Source organism: Betta splendens, chromosome 4 (genome assembly GCF_900634795.4).
Source record: "Betta splendens chromosome 4, fBetSpl5.4, whole genome shotgun sequence".
NCBI lineage: Eukaryota > Metazoa > Chordata > Actinopteri > Anabantiformes > Osphronemidae > Betta > Betta splendens.
The window spans coordinates 18680564-18699935 of NC_040884.2; the positions used below are offsets into that span (position 1 = coordinate 18680564).

Here is a 19372-nt window from a genome sequence, read left to right on the forward strand (position 1 = left end):
TTCAAACGAGTTCGCTCTCACCCGTTCCTATTTCGGTAGCTGTATTCGGGGAGGGAGCGTAAATAAAGCATTCCCTCACATTAGCATTTGAGACCAATCGATGATGCAGGAGAACGGGCTGTTTGATGTGAAGTGATGCCGGGTAGCGCTGCAGCAGCAGCTAACCCACTTTACCTCTTACGTAAGAAGGGGTCTTTTCAAAAAGCCCTTGTCTTGCTATTTTTTAAAACTCCCACACCACCACCACCACCGCCTTCACCAGCTTCACACCGTGATCACGTTCGCTTTTCAGTCACTAAGAGCTTCTTTGGGGGGGTGTGTTGCACTGGTCAGCATCAGGAGAGGTGATGCTGGCAGGTGGTTGAGTCACGCCTCCGTCCCGCTGCTCTGTCCCCAGGTCTGAGGGGAGCTGTGGCCTTCAGCCTGGTCATGCATATCGACAGGTCCACGGAGGTGAGGCGCGCGATCCTCACCACCGCTCTGCTGCTCATCGGCTTCACCGTCTGGGTGCTGGGTGCGGCCGCCGATCCCGTCTTGCGCAGGCTGGATATCAGGTTAGTCCAAACAATAGTTGGCTGAGACAGTGGGTGTGGAGGAGTCGGGAGTGTCCATCTCCGTCCCTTGTGAGACCACAGGCCCCTGGAACAATGTTGGATGGGAACTCACCCAGTCATACGAGGCAAATCTGAATGTGAGGCCAGTGGGTGATAATCGTTAAGGACGCAGGGCTGTAATTACTACTTATACTATTAAACTGTAATCTGCGGCCTCAGATCACAGTGCTGTAATTGACTCCCACAGTCTTTCACGGCAGCGTGCTTGAATCTCAGTGTGAGCCCAGACGTCCGTTGGAGCTGCACGGGAAGAAACGCACCAAAACGAAATGTCGCCCATTCTGAAGATTTAAATACCAAAGGGGCAAATAGGAGCAGCAAAGGAAAAGAAACGCTATTTAACTGTAACAAAAGTGAAAACATAGCGAATATAAACAAAAGCGGCTTCCTGTGGATCGCTGGTCACGTTTAAAAAGGCGGAGCGGCAGCGCGGCTTCTCTTAATGAACTGCAGATTGGTTTTGGTAATTCAATCCTCCGACTTTTTCATCCAAATTTGCTCCGTTTCGCCGACGTTGGTGCACCAGATAGGAGCAAACACCAGCGGAACTCCCTGGGGCAATGAACTGGCTTCCGGCAGTCGCGGGTGCGAGTGTGACGTTCCCGCGCTTCAGTCGCGCGTGACGCCTGCGCGTACGTGCACGCGTCCACGTGCACACGGAGCCGCCCGCCTCCGTCCTCCCGCGGCCGCTGCCACTGCGTCCGACGGAGCATCCGTTTCCTCTTCCACACCCCCTCCCCCTCCTCCGCCATCCGTCCTCGTCTCCCTCCGCTCACACGGCCGTGTGAAGTTGAAGGGACGAGCAGCAGCTCGGAAAGACTTCATTTCCCTGAATAATACATTACATCTCAGCACCTGGAGCAAGTATAACTTCCATTCCATTGCTAAAATGGTTTTGTGGAGGAGTCTTTGAAAGTTGTACTCTGAGTGAAATCGTTTCTTTTAACCCTGGAACCACCTGAAACCTCAGCACCGCAGACATCAAACACGGCGGCGACGCGGGAAAATCAGTTGTTTTCATTTTGGGACTTTTATTTTAAAAGCTTGTTATCGCAGCTAACGCGGTGCTTACGGTGCGTCTGCCGTGAATGAGGCCACCCTGCACTTTCCCACACTGGCGACAGGAAACGCTGATGATTATCGCGCCAGCGGTTTCCCTGCGACGCTGAACTCTGTTCTGGTTGTGGTTCTTCAGGTGCCTGCACATTTGACTGCAGACAGACGCACAAACGCACGAGCTCTGACTGAACTATGGACTTGTTCCTTTTATCGGCGCGGCACATAAGCCTCTGCTCTGTCGCTATCGGCCCGGCTCACGGAGGCCCAGTGGTCCAGAACAGCTCCAGAGAGAAAGAGAAAGTTTCCTCTTACACCCTTTTTTTTTTACAACCGGCTCTAAAAAGGAAAAACAAACGTGAAAGACGGTCAGACATCGGCCTTTTGTGCTGTTAAACCCAGACCGTCTGCCTCCGCTCCTCTCACCATTCATTCCGATTCCTCTCCATTTCAGGGTGCATTTTTGGTCCCGCTCCAGAGTTTCAGTCATGCTGCTGCAGAATAATGCGCATTCAAATGTTTAATATGATACAGACATAGTTTTCTATTAGAAGCTCATCAACTAATTAGACTTGAGACAATGACAAGCTTTAGCTTTAGGTGATTCTAAGTGTGTTCATATTGTGGGAAAATGCATCACGCAGCTGCAACGTGATCCGCATTGTCGTGTTGGAGGGAGAAACTTCACCTAACAAGGCGATTGTCACCGCTCTGGACATTTTGTTTGCAGCCCGTGAAACAACCAGTGCGTCGCTGCCAGTTTCTTACCGTCACTGAAAACAATCTCGACATCGCACAACAGACGTTCACGTGAATAATGATGATGCGGTAACTGGATCCGGCCGCTCCTCAAGGCCTTTTTAGCTCATGGCGTCGCAGGCCTCATTCAAAGCAAGTCCTGGCCTCTGACACTCAAACGCTAAACCAAATAAAGATATATCATCTGTCTGTTTCTTTGTGTTCCGCCTGTTTCTGACGTCTTTTTTTGTGTTGCTGTGTAACTCTATGCGTGTGTCACACAACTGCTTCTCAGTTTCGGCTGGTCTCCTTTTCTCTGACGGGTGCTGGGGGTGGGAGGGCACCGCGAGGCAGATCTGGGCCCTGGAGTCAGGCCGCCTCTTTAAGGGTGTGAGCGTCGACCAGACCTTTTATTCTGAATGGATCATTTATTCGGTTTTTAGCTCTCGTGGTGACGTACTATGAGCCGTACGGTAGCTGTGAAGGTGCAGGGCTGAACACCAGGTCCGACTCAGGGCTCCAGAGGATGTCTTCACATTAAACGCTGCAGTCGCCCAGATCTGATTTGATGTGAAATTGGATTTTGTTTATATCTGATCCTGCGTGGGTCAAATCTGGTTTGATGCGTGCGCCTGCTGTCGGCGTGGACAGATAAGATGGAGTCACATTTGTGTGTTCTCTCTCTGTTTGATTTTCACGAATGTCTCCTTTTTGTCTGTAGACACACCGCTGACTTTATGTCACACTCTATGACCGAGTCCTCCCTCCACGCGTTCCCGTCTCACCTTCATGATCGCCTTCACACGCCTGCTCTGCATCAGCGCACTCACATACATAATCCCCCATCCAGCATGTCCCGGACGCCTCGCCGCTCCTTCCTGTGGCTTTCAAGCGTTTGCTGTTTACGTTTACGCCAGCTAGCGGCGTTTTGCGTGTGTGTGTGCGTGTGCGTGTGCGTGTGCGTGCACATATAAAACTTGGAGGCGAAGGCGTAACAGCTGAGGCCTGGCGAGAGACAGGCCTGTTTGTTTGCAGCGGACAGATGGACGGGTGGAAGAGCCCTTCTCTGATGTGACTCGCTCTTCTTCATGCCCCACTGACCTCCTATCGCTCTCGCCGCTGCGTTTTTGGCGTCGCGAGTGGGAGAACAGACGAGAAACGTTAATGACCAAACTCTGGTTTTACTTTTCCCCGCTTTATCATGGTTACACCGAGCTCCGCTGCAGCGGGCGGCTTAGATGCACTGAGGCAGAGTCCTGTGAGTTCACCCAGCCGCATCCATTGATTGTGTCTCCTGTGCACCGAAGGCTCGAGCTTCATTTTAGCCTCTCTAGGGACACACTGATCTGGAACTAACTCTCTGCTCCCAATCAACACGAGCCCCACTGGCCGTTTCTGCATTTCTGTCATTACTCTGGTGTAGCTGGTCGGTGCCAGAGGTCCAGTTGCAGGGCGTGGACCTGCTGCATGTGCTGCCAGGTAACGTAGGACCTTACCACAGTTGCTGCTGATGGGAGCGTAATGAGAGTCATGCTGAGGCCAGTAAGTAATGGTTGTGATGCTGATCACACATGAAGCGTTATCTCTTCTCATTAGCCCTCCAGGGTTACTCTCTGTGGCACCAGATACACACAGTCCTCCCTCCGCTCACCGCCGCCCATCGTTAATCTGGGCGCGTGTGCGCACACGATACACAGGTGGGAGCCGCGGGCCACGCATGTGCCGGCGTTAATGCATCGCTCTACCCTCTGACTCGCAGTTCAATGAGCTCCCTCTCCGAGTGGATTGATAGTCGCGCCGGAGTGAGTGCAGAGAGACTGAACAGATTGCTGCGGTAACCGTGTCTGTCAGATCCGCCAATATGGCGAGTTTATCAGGTGAAGATTGAATCTGGACGGGGGTCTCGTACGCTGGAGTCCTGTGCTCCAGCCCGCGCTGAAGAGGCCCAGGGGCACGGGCCTAATGGATGTGACGTCAACGCGGAGGGGAGGGGGGTCCATTAAAGGGAGCATCAGGGCAATAAAGCTGCCCAATCCAATCGGTGTGTGGAGGCAGAGAGCTCTAAATGCAGAGGCACATTCTTTGCATGAATGCTGAATGCGAATGGCTGCATACCGTACAGTAGCTGAGGCTCGCTGTGGCACCGGAGCGTATTTGAGTTTATTGTTTATAGAGTTAAGCCCCAGCGAGGGAGGCGGGGGAGAGAGAGCGCGCGCACAGCAGCAACATCAGTATGTGCTGCGTGTATCTCGGGCAGGTGTCTGTGGACTGAAAGAGGATCCGCACACGAGTATGAATAATAAAAAAGACATCGAGCAGCCGCTGCGATGCCACGCACGCGCGCGCGCATCGTTTCCACTCCACTGGTGGGTGAACAGCGCTCCGAGAATGCGGTCGGCGTGGAATCCTCCGAGGGACGCTGGTAATGAGGGTTGATGGATGGTACTGATGGGGCTAAATTTGCGGCGCTGCGGAGATCTGCAGAGGCAGAGATGGGAAGTGTTTGAAAGACTCGGATTCCCGGCGTGTGTGTGTGTGTGTGTGTGTGTGTGTGTGTGTGTGTGTGTGTTGTTTACGAGAAACGGCGGCGTTGGTGCCGGAGGCGAGGGGGACACTCTTTGGAAGCAGAGAGCTCTAATGAATCCAACTCACCCAGCATCCCCAGCTGCCTAGCGACCTCACCTCTCAATCATTCTCAATGGGCACCTCTTATTTATAGCGCCCGTATTTTTAGCCCCTCTATAATTTCAGCTCTCTGCCTTTTTGAAGAATTAACAAAAAGTCCATTCATGGGGAAAAAATTGAGTCCAAAAATGAAAAGGCGAGAGAGAGCCTGAAAAGACTGAAGTCAGACTTTTAAAACCTGCTTCTGACGCGTCTGCATTATATTCACTTACGAAACATTTTACTCAAAAAGTGGATTCGTTAGACCTTGAAAGCAACTTAGCAGAATTAGCATTAAAGGGTTACACCTAGATATGATTATGTTTGGAGCCGACTGCTGGTGCACTCACAGTAATGATGGGAAATGTCAATATCGGGACGTGCGGAGCCAATTCTCTGAGCTCGAGAAAAAAATCTTTAGGCGCGAATCAAGTGGCGTGGAGGCGCACGTGACCCGAGGTGCCCATCGACGCGGCCCTCTGGGATCCCGCCGGTTCATATACGAGCTCTGTAATGAGTAATGAGCCACTCCATCCTGAATTATGAATCCAAACTCCCCGAGGTCGCTCTCGCTCGCTCCCGAATTGTTCCTGAGGCAGGAAACACTTGGCCGGAGAGAGAGAAAGCGAGCGAACAACAGCTTTGGCACAGGATGAACTCCCAATGCACAGATGAGGAGGGAGAGGCAGATTAAACGGTTCAGCGGAACGGGCGCACGTTCGCCGCCGCGGAAGGAGAGCGAGGTGCAGCGGGAGGGGGCGGCACGGATGCGGACGCGCCGCGAGACAATCGGGCCTGAGACAAGAGAGCGGGCGCTGGAAGACGGTGATTTATTCAGTCGTGAAAGCCTCTCAGCGCTGGCGCCGCGCGAATCACGCCGGCGGAATCAAAGCGGCGGGGCCACGGGGCTGTTATGTAACCGGTGCACGGCTAAAGGGAACATATGGAAACAGAGGAGCCGCAATCAGGAACACATCGCCGCTTTTTGGGTTGTGGGTTTGACACTAAATCGTTTTGCACGTCTGTGGGATCCACATGTCTCCGTGTGGACTCCTGCTTGTCCACTGGACCCGGCGCCTCCGGGCTCGACCGGGGTAGAAGAAGAGAGGACTTGGCAGGCCCAGAGCTGGCCATCTGTTTTTTGGATGTGGTCAGTCTGAATTAAGCCTCTCTGTCTCTCTCTCACACACAAACACACAAGTCCATTCTCTCTCTCTCTCTCTCTCTCTCTCTCTCTCTCTCTCTCTCTCTCTCACAGGCCCGGTGCATCTGGCTGTCCGGTCTGTCGGGTCCTGTGGCCATGTTTCTGCTCGGAGGTGGGCCGGGGCGGGGGTGGGGAGTCTGTGTGTGTGTGTGTGTGTGTGTGTGTGTGGGGGGGGGGGGGGGTCTCGTATCGATTCAGGCCCGCTAACGACGCGCCAAGAAGCTGCTCTCATAATTCTCCCTCTTAAATAATTCACCGCTCGCCCTCAAAAATTTCATCAGCACCTACATATGGAGAACAATCTCGCCCTGAGCAGCAGCAACAGCAGCGCTGTAGATGTAGAATGTGAGTGGGGGGATGAGTGAGCGGACGGGGGGTCCGGCTCCGCGTCCGTGCAGCTCCCGTGGTCACGGCTCACCCGCTCCGAGCCTGGAGCGCTGTTTTGACACTCCGTCTGACTGGTCAGACATATTCAAGTAATGGTCCTGGCTGCAGGGCCGGACGCGCCTCACCACCGCCCCCCCCCCCCCCAGGTTTAACTAGACCGCCGCTTACTGGCCCGCGTCCGTTCCTCCTTTTAAACGGGGGAGATCCCTGCAGTCGGCTTCATTAGCAGAGTGCCGCGTCCACAAAGCCGTTATTACCGCCGCGTCATCATGTTGAGGCCTCGCGTGGTGAATTCAGCTGGTGCCAGCTGAAACCAGCCCCCCGTCCCCGGCCCGAACACGACGACCGAAGCAAAACGAGACGTTTCATTGTGTCCTTGAGGAGAAACAAGAGGGAGGAAGAGCGAGAGCTCCAAAATGAGACCTGCAGCGTAAATCCACTCGGAGGCGAGTGTCATCAGACGAGTTGGCTTATTAAAAGCTGGGTTTTAATTGGCTTTCGCTGACCGCAGCCCTTTTTATTGTGATGCATCCGTCGGCGTGGCGCGTGCACACACCAGCAGCAGTAATGCATCAGGCTCTTGTTGTGTTTTCAGTCAAATGCTCTGCCGGTCATTAACAGTCATTAAACAGCTTGGGGGTTGTAGAGCACTTCAGCAAAGACTTTGCATCCAGAGATTTGAAAACAGCTGAGCATTGGAATCATTTAAACACCTATGACGTCATATACTTTAATACTTGCTTTATTAATGAAGAATAAGGCGCCAGCTGTATCATGTATATGTGCAAAACGCCATTTCAAGGCTTTCTGTGTCTCAGCCCGCCATCCTGTGAACTCCACCGCACTATATTTAGCACCTTTGCCTGTGTCATGCTGAGCCATGCAGGTGAATGTTGTGGGAAGGAAAATGAATTCTGTGTGATAATAATATCTTTGGCTCCCGCGGCCTCCTTCGCTCCCAACTGTCTGTGGCTCCGCAGGGATCCAGCTGGCTGAAATGCTCAAAGACTCCCTTCCTGTTAAAGCGACACCGTCAGAAGCACAGATTGGTGTCAGCTTCCATAGTACAGCGATGTTTTTATCCAGCAGCTAAATCTGTGTGTGTGTGTGTGTGTGTGTGTGTGTGTGTGTGTGTGTGTGTGTGTGTGTGTGTGTGTGTGTGTGTGTGTGTAAATAATACAAGCTGAGAGCCTGGTGAGCATATTTCCATCACTCTCATATGCATGTATGCCCATTAAATGTGAATCCACAGCTGGCAGCTGATTAGCGTAGCTTATCACAAAGGCTGATAATGACTTTTCTACGGCGTTAGATGCTCATATCTGTCCGCATGCATTAACATAAGGGAGCGTTTACGTCTCCAGCCCGTCCGCTTTGCATGACGTTGCATCAGTATGTTTTTCACGCTGCTATTTTCCCAACCGGCGTTAACATTTGCAGAGTTGCTCCCGAGCATCGGTTTGAGCAACGGAACGCGATGCGTGGACATCTGCTGAGTGGGTGATTGTTCATCGCGTGCGATACGGCAGAAACACTCCGGAGCGTTTTGTCTGAGAGCACGTTAAGGTTTGGACGCCCAGTGCACACGGTGCTGATCATTCACATGCACTCGTACGCTGCTCTGCCTTCTTTATTTTTAGTGATGGGGAATTGAGGCTGAAGCTGCAGAGTGAGTGGGGTTCTCACTCTGGGCTCCAGTAGACTGACCCAAATACTGCAGTCAGAGCTGGGGCCATGGACGGATTGTTGGCGACGCTGCAGTGAGAAGGAAGGAGGCTTCTGCTGTTTTCCTCTTTGTTTAAGCTCCTCACTCGCTGCAAAGTTGTATCTCTATCACATGTGCAGCTGAAGGCAACTCATGCATGAAGACTTAAGGGTTCTCACTGCCGGCGCTAATCAGTTTGTGGAACATGTAGTGGAAGCTGAGAGCTCGTCTCGTCACACGGCACAGCTGTGTGTGTGTGTGTGTGTGTGTGTGTGTGTGTGTGTGTGTGTGTGTGTGTGTGTGTGTGTGTGTGTGTGTGTGTGTGTGTGTGTGCACGTTCTCATGACATCTGCAGCACCAGCTTTGGTTGGGGCTAAATGTCTGTTTCTACTTTGATGTTGGAGCCCTGAGTGTTTTCTGATGCTGATCTCGCAGCCAGTGTGTGAGTCACTCTGTGGATGTTGACGTCTGCAGCCTGTTTGTTTCGTTTGTGCGTGAGCCATTCCAGAGCGCGTTCTCAGACATTCTTTACATTCTCAGTTTTTAACACAAGTTCCTGAATCAAGTGCCTGTGGTCAGACACGCTGCACAGCAGCAGCGCGAACAAAGCACATTATTTGTTACTACAAATGGTGCTTTTTAAAAAGGAGTTTTTTTTAATTCTGCTCACTCGAACGGTAAGATGCTCTCACTATCAACCTGTGGAGTCACCTTTTACGGGGCTGTGCTGCAATATCTGCCTGCGATCTGTCACAATTACACCAGTTGAATTGTCTTTCCTTTGTGTGTTTTGTGTCTAGTCTGTTCAACTAGAGAACTGAGCGCATGACTTCCAGCTTTCCTCTCGTCCAAACTCAAATGACAGAGTAAACACAGCCCCCGTGAGACTCCTTCCCTCCTCCTCTCCATCGCTTTGTGCCCCTCCCCCCTTTCCCCCCCTCTCATCCCCACCGTCAGAGCAACACAAGGAGGAGGCGCAGAGGGAGCGGAGCAGTGGGGAGGGCGGCTCTAACTTCATTTGCGCTGCCTGTTAAGTGTCTGCTGCTCCAGCTCAAGGAGAAACTCATCCGCATGTTTATTAACCAGTGCTGCTAATCACAGAGTTCCTCCTCCTGAGGAAACGTCTCTCCTGCATGTAAACACCGTTAACTACTACCTGTAGTCGTCCTCCCAGGTAAGACGGTGTATAATAAGTGACATCGTGGGGTGTTTGATGAGCCTCCTGCTTCGCTGGGGAGATGCAGGTACATGTCTGGTAGAAACACGTGGACGTCTGTGCTGCAGTAATAAAAACAGGCTTCCTACAAATTCAAGCCCACAGCGTTTTCCTGCTACGAGCCAGCTTCCAGAGAGAGACTGAGTCAGTGTGAAGTGTGTGGCATCCTGGAATGCGCTCAGACATACTTGAGCCTCAGCGGTGCTCGGGAGAAAGTCGGGATTGTATGGAGACATGAACGGAGTCGCTGACGGTGAGCGATGGTGGAGTTTTTTAGGTGTGATTTAATCACAGAGGGGGGAACTCCAACGCAGCGAGGATCTACAGGAACTGGGCCGAGCGAGGATTCTGAAGAATCTGTGACTCGCCTCTCGTCTAAACTCCCATTTCCTGTGCTCAATACAAATGTATGCAAAGTTCACTCCGCTCCTCCGCTTTCACCACGCGTGCACTTGTGCTCACGGCTGGTTGGATCAGTTCGGACGGCATTTGTTTTCATTGAACGTCAGAGCGTTGACGAGGACGCTTAACGACGCACGGTTTAAAAGAGCTCGTGGGAACGCGAGAGCTGGTGGACAGCTGTTGCTACACACACACACACACACACACACACACACACACACACACACACACACACACTTGTTATCACTTCGTTGCTCTGTCGCATCAGAACTTCTCTGTCTCGTCTCGTCTCCCAGTCGATATTTCACTCACCCACGAACCATCTCTCTCTCGTCGTCGTTCAGCAGCGGTACTAACTCATTCTGTCACTCGCGGTACAACACACCATCTTTCATTACACTCACGAAATTCCGCCTCGTACTTTTCTCCACCGTCATCTTTTTTTTTTTTCTTGATCTTATCCACCCTTTCCTCTTTCAGTCACTGCGACTCGGTGACTCGCTGTTGCCGCGTAACCCACCACCTGGTGGCAAAGTGTCATGTACTGTGCTGTGCCTGTCACATCCTGCATCCCTTGCAAGGTTTTTTTTTTTCTACAAGGAGAGTCAGAATAACTACAGATGATAAAGACAGATCTCCAATGTCTCCGCTCCGCCTATTCCTGTGCACAGTTTCAACCTTTCTCGTGTTCTGACAAGAAAAATAGATGCGCGGTGGATGGTGGGCAGATAACAAAGACCGAGGCTTGGAGATGGTAGGAGGAGGTGAGAAACAGAGGAAGAGGGATCCTAAAAGCGTAGCATTCATGTTAAAGAGATAACAAAGAGGAGAAGTGGAGAGAGACAATGGCATTAAATAGGAAGATGCAAAGAAAGCTTAAAATAGTGAAGAAGAGACAATGGTGGTTGGTGCTGAAAGCCAAAAAAAGCCAGACATAGAATCTGGGTGCAGGAATCAGCAGAAGCAAACTGAGGGAAATGACTCTGTTGGATCGTTTGCTGGAATAAAACCAAGGTCAGATCTAATTACTCAGCAGGTTCACCGTGTTTTTGTAGAGATTAAACGGCAGAAATAGAAACAACGTCTACACTGAAACGTGTGACGCACCGACGGGAGGAGGACGAAGCAGAGGCTGACTCGTGTCCACGGACCGATCGGTGGATCTGTTGGACGGCGTGTGCTTGTCGCCTTGTGAGTGCGCAGTGCAGGTGATGGAGCAGCCCTTGGAGCGCCTGCCGGCCGCTGCTGACTCACTCCTCTGGCCTCAGGCAGCGTAAGCAGCGATCAGCACTTCTGTCCAGGGCTCGGCAAAAACCTGAGCCACGCACAACGCGGGCGTGTGCACTGTAGCCGAGGGTGACTGTGCTTCCTGTGATTGTTGTAGTGTGGTGAACATGAACTGGTCTTAGATGAAAGGTCAGTGTGTTCAGACCTGACGCACTTTCTGGTTCTAAACCGCACAAAAACAATGGTGTTTATTTCTCTGGCTGTGATGTTGTTGTATTGAATCAGAGCTTCCTCTTTCATTCTCTCTGCAGAGCGGGGGAACATGACGACGAGCGTCCTGATGAGGTAAAAACATCATATTGTTGCTTTATGTGATCTGTTTATTCTGGCTGCTTTTCTCCTTTCAGGCCGTGAAATATATTTTACCAAAGTCTTAACTTTGTGCAGTGTCAGCTCCCCTCCTGAGAAATAAATACAAAACCATTTCTAGTTCATCTTAATGTAAAAGTCATTTGTGGAACAGCCTAATTGGATTTTAAATAAGTGATGCTGGCTCAATAATTCATCATGTTCCCAAATAATTAAAAAATCATCTTAATTTATTAATAAACTGGGCCATTATTTACTGTCACTGCGTCTGCTTTGCTGACTTTGTTGTATAAGGTGTTGCTCATTAATCACATTTAACATATTGAGAGTTAGTATTATGGGATGTTTATGCCCAGAAACATTTAATGTTCCCCTTAGAACAAACGGCTGCAATCAGTAGTTCAGTGTTATTGGGCTGCACACACCCACCACCGCTGCTTTACCTGCAGCTGCCCCCTCCTCTCACTTCAGTGAGAACAGGAGAAGGTCTGAGCTCCTCCGTCCTCCTCCTCGATGCCAGTGGTGCAGACAGAATAGCTACTGTATAGCTATAGTGGAGGTATGAAACTGGGCTCCAACTCTCTTTCTTATGGAAATAGATAAATGTAACGTTGTCTAGATGAGGTCCGCGGCCATCTGAAGCTGGGGGGGGGGCTTGTGATCAGACCGTCTAGAGCAGCACTCCACAGGGTCTTTGTGTGTCACTGAGAAACACTGGCTCTCTCATGTTCCACAGGCTGCTGCCGGGAGGCCGGACACGACCCCGGGCCTGTGGCACAGGCTGGACTACAAGTATCCTTTCACAACTCACAATGGTTAACGCATTAATGAGTACGAGGGAAAATACAAATACGCAGTAATAGGAGAAGAGCACGATGCGTAACGGGTACTGAAGGGCCCACGGTGGAGCAGGAGAGTCTGACCCACACCAGCAGCATCTGATGTATATGCGTAGATTTCCTGAAATATTAGACTTTAACTTTGATTTGTGTGCTATTACGTCCTGGATGAAGTGGATTCCTGTAAGCAGAGAATGAAGTTAAATCATTAGTCTGTAGGAAAACAGTCATGTCTGCAGTGAACTGCATTAAGCTAATCCAATTCTAACGACTCAACAGCCTCATGAACTGGTCCAGTGTTCAGGAGAGACCACACGGTTGCATGTTGTGGAGTCTCCCCTTCATGTATGAGCTGTGAAGGGTTTGTTGGTGTTGTGGCTCTGTTGTTTAGAGACGCTCGGGTGAAGGTGAGTAAAGGGGCAGATCAGGTGACAGGACGATGAATATGATATATGGAGGAGGGAGCGGTCAGGTGACCGGAGCGCAGGAAACAGAAAGCAATGATGGTAGAGAGTGTGCGCGAGTCATCGTTTGCTGTAATAATCTGAGAGGCTTCTCTGAGCTACGCGCCTCCTCATTGTTCACCGCGTCCTCACAAGTCTCCGCGTTCCTGCTGCCGGAGCGCCTCCTCGCACGCTTTTCACAGGAAGGTGTTAGATGAGTGAGACGCTGAGCCAGGCCTCAGTCTTACATCCAGCCTGGAAAAATGTCCCGTTTGGCGTTTCATGCGTTGCTTTTGAATGATCAGAATGATGGTGGATTCTTATGTAAGCCGTTAGTGAAGAATGCTGATTCTGACGGACACGAAAGCCGGTTTTGGTACTTTCCTCAGAATGAGTAGCTCGTATTTCTGTGCTGAGTCATCCCAGATGCAGCTCATATTTAAGGATCCTTAGATGTGTGTTTCATGAAACAGGGTGTGTCCCGGCATGACTCTGTGTTTTACTGTATTTATGTCCTACAAACACAATAGGAAGGCACAAACAATAAACCTTACCAAGTGTAAACATGTAGTGCTCGACATTTTGTGTTGTGTGGGAGACATAGTGTATAGGAGTAGTAATTATGCCGTATTTTTACTGTGATGTGTCACTATATGTGGGTGGTGTAGTGGGTTAGATGGTTCTGGCTTCCAGGAGCCTCTCTGGATCAGACACTACAGGGTTCTGGTGGATTGATTGGTTTTCATGCAGAGTGGAAGCAGGGGTCACAGCATCAGCCCGGTTCTGCCCACAGGGACGGATACTCAACAAGTGGCATGTTTGAAAATCAGGATGTGGGTTTGTGGCACTTTATCAGTAGGAGCTGGTCTTCCGGACCTGAGCGAACTTCAGGAAGTCAGAGTGGGTTTTTGTGCAACTTCTCTGACACTGAAAATCCATTACTTAAAGGTTAATGTTTGCACCTATTGTCTAAACTGTCTAAACGATTCTGTAGAAGTAGAGTAAATGAAGGAGGGAGCATATACAGGACACACACACACACACACACACACACACACACACACACACACAGCACGGAACAGGTCGACACGGTGTCGACAAGAAGACGACTCGTTCTCCAGGTCCCGAGGAAGTCGTTAGCTCCCCCTTCTCTGCCTCCCCCGCCTCCCATCCTCCCCCCCCCCGTCCCCATAACTCCCACCTCTTACGTTACCGACACCAGCATCACAATGCACCAGCCGGTGCCAGTTACCACACTGGATCGTTCCTCTCCGTCTTGTGCCAGAGGCCTGTGCTCGCGTGCGACTGCCGGCTCCCGCCTCGTTCATTAGAGGCTTTGTGGTGAAAAGGTTGCGTCCGTCCCCGGGTGATCGCTGCGAGGTGCGAGCGGAGCCACGTATGAGCACCTGCACACGGCCAGTGTTTTTACGGCGGCGTCATTCACACGGACGGTGCCAGGGAAAGTATTGCAGGCTGGAGAGGCGCTGGAGGCAGTCGGGGGCCTTTGTGAATAACAAGTGACCACCCACAAGCATGAGTGTTTGTTGATTTGCGCCTGCGACACCTCTGGCGGGTTGAACCGTAACATCTGGGGGTCTTCGACACCTCCACAGCCGCGTGAAACCCCGCCGACGCTGTTATAGCCCCGCTCTGACCCGGCCCGGCTTCAAATGTGGGCCTGACCCAGTTCAGAGCTTTTATTAAGGCCGAACGAGCCTCCGTCTGCGCCGCCGCTTCCCCCGTGGGCGCTTTTGTTGTGCCACGGGTTTTATTACTACACGCAGCTACGCAGCTGAGCAAAAATAGCCAAGGAGCATCAGCAGGAGCCGAGAGGACGAGCGTCAGGGCTGTTTCATCCTCGTGGAGCAGCGCTGACGCCCGTCCTTTTAGCGGAGTGAGGCCTGAACCCCAGAAAAAGCCCGTGCGCCGGTCACTGCTCCTGCTCGTGCGTTCTTATCTCCTGTTTGCGTTGTGAAAAATATGGAACTGGAAGTCTGGTCAGAGACTCTTACGTAAGGGCGTGTGGTAAACAGCGTCTGAACTTCTGCTATTGGAACAAAAGAAGCGCTCTGATGTTGTTTCACTGTTAAGGTCTCTCTCGCCGTTGCTCCTTAACGGGGCCTCAGATACGTGACGCCGGCGCTGACGCGCCGCGGACCCCCGCTCGCCGACTCGCTGCCGCGGTGCTGCGGCGCGCTCGCCAGGCTCTTGGGCGCCGCCCCGGCGCAGGAGGTGGGGCCCGTCTGTGTCAGTGCTTACTGTCCAGTTTGATGGAACCGACTGGAAAAAGTGGTCACATTTGGGTTTCAGGACGAGGAGCAGCTGTGCGACGCGGAGCCGGAGGAGTCCACCTTCGGCCCGGAGGAAACAGGAGGCGAGCTCCTGTCCGTTAGCGGCGATGATGGATCGGAGCGCCAGGAGGACCTGGTGGAGGGGGACCTGGGCCTTGGCTCGGCTCCAGCGCTCGCCAGGGAAGCCTGAGGCTCCCGGAGTCACCCCTGACCCCAGCTTATCGGCCCCCGCTGCTCAAAGGCCGAGGCGCCGCCTCCCACGGCGGAGGAGGTCGGTGACCAGGGCGTGCGAGAGGAGGCGGCCACGACTCGTTGTTACAATGGCTCCCAGGAGGTCACGCCTCCCCTTTGTGTTGACACGCAAGCAGAGACACACTCAGGAGGGGGGAGAGAGAGAGAGAGAGAGAGAGAGAGAGAGAGAGCTGCCCCTTGCTCGCTCCGCCGATGCTCCTCTGATGCTATTTTCGCTGCACTTTCAAGGAACTCAGCCGCTCACGGAGGAGCGTTTGGGCACGGCGGAGCGGCCTTCGACGCAGGAAGCAACAGTCGTGGTGCGGCCGTGCGGCGCTTAGTCACGCGTTAATTAGGCGGGCGGCCTCTCTGCAACACCCGCTTACGCAACCTTTCCTCTTGGAGCTGGAGGGAGGATTGCTCATGAGCATCCGCCGCAGCCGTCCCCTTAATCAGCCCAAACGACGCTTTGTGCCAACTTCGCTATTAAACTTTTATTGCCCAGTTCTCTGCTACAATCCTTTTAACCGATTCAAATGTATTCCCCTGAATTTGTTACCCCCTCCTCCACGTCTTGCTTATCGCTCCGCGCCGCGCCAGAATGCTTCCAAGTGCTTAAGTATATTAACAGCGTTTGAGAAAGAGACTATTAACTTGGGGTTTCTTCTGACTTCTTTAATTATAGATTGCACTTTGCTGCTTTCTGAGTACATCATCATAAATCTCCGGCCCCTCGAGTGCGGCACGCTGTGTGCTGCACAGAAAACAGGCGGCGAAGGTTGGACTGTGTGAAAACGCTGACTGTTTCTCCGCTCTTATTAAAGCCGCTGTCCTTGAAGCGAGAGCTTTGCGTTGCATGCACGGGCGCCTGCTCGGACGCTCCTCTGTTTCAGCTCCTCTGTTTCAGCTCCTCTGTTTCAGCTCCCGTGAATCATCTGCTCCTGTATAAATTCTGCCTTTGCTCCTGGTGAACGGCAGCAACAGGCCGACGCGGTGAAATGTCACCGATTCACAGAGCGGCCTCGTTAATGACGGTGCAGAGTGGGACAATCAGCTGACCACAACGCAACACAAGGCAACACAACACAACACAGTGGACTGCATCAGTCTGTGCTGCTCAGAATCCAAAGACTTCACATCAGACACATTAACTTCAAACAAGGCCTCATTTTGAAGAATTAAACTTACTGCTACAAATACCACTTTGTTTTTTATACTGTAAATGTGCAACCTGCTCACACTAACTGACGTTCGAGCCCCCACACCACGAAAACGCCACAAAAAAATCAAAACATTCCTCTTTCTTCTACTTTAGACTCAGCCTCATCACATTCCTGACCATGGATTTATTGATTGTCTCTTGACTTCAACCAGATTACAAACAAACATCAGCGCTGATCTTGTTTTTTTTTAATCAGTTGCTTTTTTGTTGATCTTTCATCCACTATTTTCACTGTTACAGACAGCAATGGAGACTGAAAAAACAGATTTTTGTAAGATTTTGAACATTCAAAAATAACCTCAAAACATCCACTTTGAAGTGTCATAACAAGATACATGAATTGTACAATAGTTGTTGTTGTTGGGCTTTTTTTTTTTGATAGTTGCAGATTCACGATTTGTGTCATTCATAGGCCTCGCATTGTCAAACACCTCCAGTAATCCAGTGTCACAGGAGCTGTCCCTTCAATTCAGCAGGAGAAACGAGATACATTCCGAACGTTGCCAGTGGAGTCACTCAAACAATGATATAAAGTAAAGCTCTGATTCCACAGTACAACGAAACCCGATGCAAAATGAACATTAAATTAAAAAGGTCTTTGGTGGCGTGGATGCTTTCACAGTTTGGAGTGTGTCAGTAGTGATTTGCTCAGGTCCTTGGCCTCCCCTGCTGTTCTCACCCTCTCATACCCTAGAACAGACATGGAATGGTGACAGTAGTCCTCCACCTGCTTGATCTGCTGGATGCTGAGGACCGTCCTCCACGCGCTCGCCGCCTGCGTGGCGTTCCTGGACGAGACGATGAACGGCTTGGACGACGAGCTGGAGCCGCTGGTCATGTTTAGTGCAAACGACTCGATGTCGTGGTTGGTGGTGAGGTTGGCGAAGCGGTACGCGCTCCTCAGGGTCCTCACCGGGTTCTCCACCAGGTCCTCGTAGCGCACGGCCATGTACTTGCCCTTCAGCCAGCTGGGCGGGTTTAAGGCGGTCCTCAAAGTCCTGGAGGTGCGGTCACAGATCACCTCCATGGCTCCTATGGAGTGGTAGTCGGACCCGTCCTTCTTGTTGGCCTTGTGTCCGGGGTCCACGAACGGTATCCGCCGAAGTTTAGGGTCCCTGCTGCGAACTACCTGTAAATTCTCCCGTATGAGGCCGTGTCTGGATTTAATCCTGGAGTTGGCCACTGCCCGGGGGTCTCTGACCAAGTGTATCACCTTTAAATCCAAGGAGGGGTCCTCCATGAGGGGGGCCAGCACATTAACGTCCAAAACGCGCACCCCCTTAATGACGATAGTGTTATATTTGAGGCACTCCTCCTCTAATAGTCTAAGGCTTTGAGGGGGGCACTTTTTACACACCTTGTCATCTACCATCCCCACCACTTCCTTCCTGTAGGCTGAGCACAGGGGATAAGAGCACACCACCTTGTTCAGAGTGGCCCCAAACAGGCCCAGAGAGGTAAAATTCTTGCCACCGGGGCTGTTGTAGAGTTGAAAAACGGACAGGTCGCAGCGGTACAAGGAGCTCAGCATGTCCCTGGCTGCGCCTTGCAAGGAGACAGCGTCACCTGGGTACAGTTTCTGCCAGATGTGCCACATGGGCTCATACAAGAAGAACACGTCCGGGTTCTGGTTGAACAGCTCCCCGAAGAAGGAGGAGCCTGACCTCCAGGTGGTCAGGACGTAGATGAGCTGCCGCTTTTTGGCCAGCGACGGCCGGTACAGGAAGCGGATGTCAGATCTGCTCTGATAACTATTGCTCCTCATCTGGTGGTTGCACTGCTGTGGCTCTTTGGTCCATTTGTAATTAGCCAGGTTCAGCATAGTGAGGACCAGCAGTAGGAAATAGGCCATAATCAACACGATCCTCTTCCGGCGAAGGACTTTCATCACGATCCCAGGCTGTGCTATTATCTTGGTATGATTCCTGTAGGTTTTGAGCTTCCTCCCGAAGCCACCATCCTTCTCCCAGGGCGCTATTAACTTCAGCGGGTGGTGATACTGTTTGCCTCTCATCTGTGCCCTCAGCCCCGTACGCTGACAGTGCCACAAGCCGCTGCGTGGGGTGTACGTACCATATAGCGGGAGCTGATGCCCGGCGCGGTATCAGCTGACGAGCTGATGTATTTATCAACAACCCGAGAGCCACAACGCGACGTCCCGTTTTCACTGCACTGCGCAACGCTCTTCATGGAAACGACGCACGCGAGCGGGCTCGAAGTTGTGCATCCAGTGCGCTGCGCTGTGCCCGTGGGTGGCCTGTGCTGCGAGCGGAAAGGAAGGAGCCTCCATCCATGTAACAGACGCCCTGTTTTTCCATGTTCAGCGGAGGCATCCCTGCGCAGTCAACGTCTCATGAATCCGTGTGGAGGCTGCCGCGCGAGACTCGAGCATCGCAGCCGATAGGGTCGTCACGACGAGGCGCAGGCGGCTGCGGGTCGAAGGACCCGGCACGGGTGGCGCCGGAGCGGGTCACGCGCTGCAGCCACAGTCAGTGTGTCAAGTTAAAAGACGTTACCGTTCGTCCTGCTCCTCTGCCCGTCCAACTAATACAACCCGGACCGATTCAATCACATACATGACGCGAGACCCGCCCACAGAGGCGCCCGATTGGTCCGCGCCGCGGCGACGTGCGTCGGCGCGCTGCGCCATTGGAGGCGCCGCGCGTCCGTCTTGCTCGCTAGCCTCGCTCCTAACAAGCGCATATCGCCACAATGTAAGAGAGTGGGAAACAATGCTGCCATGTCCATGAGAGGCCTGCCTCGC

At 52.1% G+C, this 19372-nt stretch overlaps 2 protein-coding genes across 3 annotated transcripts in view; one reads left to right on the forward strand and one right to left on the reverse strand.

Moving 5' to 3' along the window:
- Positions 1-17217, forward strand: part of LOC114854033 (sodium/hydrogen exchanger 9-like) — a 35510-nt gene extending 18293 nt beyond the window's left edge. For both annotated transcript variants that reach the window (XM_029148074.3, XM_029148077.3), the window contains 5 exons: positions 398-554; positions 11525-11558; positions 12319-12374; positions 14991-15096; positions 15175-17217. In XM_029148074.3, coding sequence (XP_029003907.1) covers positions 398-554; positions 11525-11558; positions 12319-12374; positions 14991-15096; positions 15175-15345 — 524 coding nt within the window. In that variant the 3' untranslated portion in view covers positions 15346-17217. The remainder of the gene's footprint in view (positions 1-397; positions 555-11524; positions 11559-12318; positions 12375-14990; positions 15097-15174) is intronic.
- On the reverse strand, positions 16780-19238 carry chst2b (carbohydrate (N-acetylglucosamine-6-O) sulfotransferase 2b). The gene has a single exon (XM_029148080.3). The coding sequence runs from the start codon at positions 18620-18622 to the stop codon at positions 17225-17227; it is 1398 nt and encodes a 465-aa protein (XP_029003913.1). The 5' UTR covers positions 18623-19238; the 3' UTR covers positions 16780-17224.
- Positions 19239-19372: the final 134 nt, after the last annotated feature.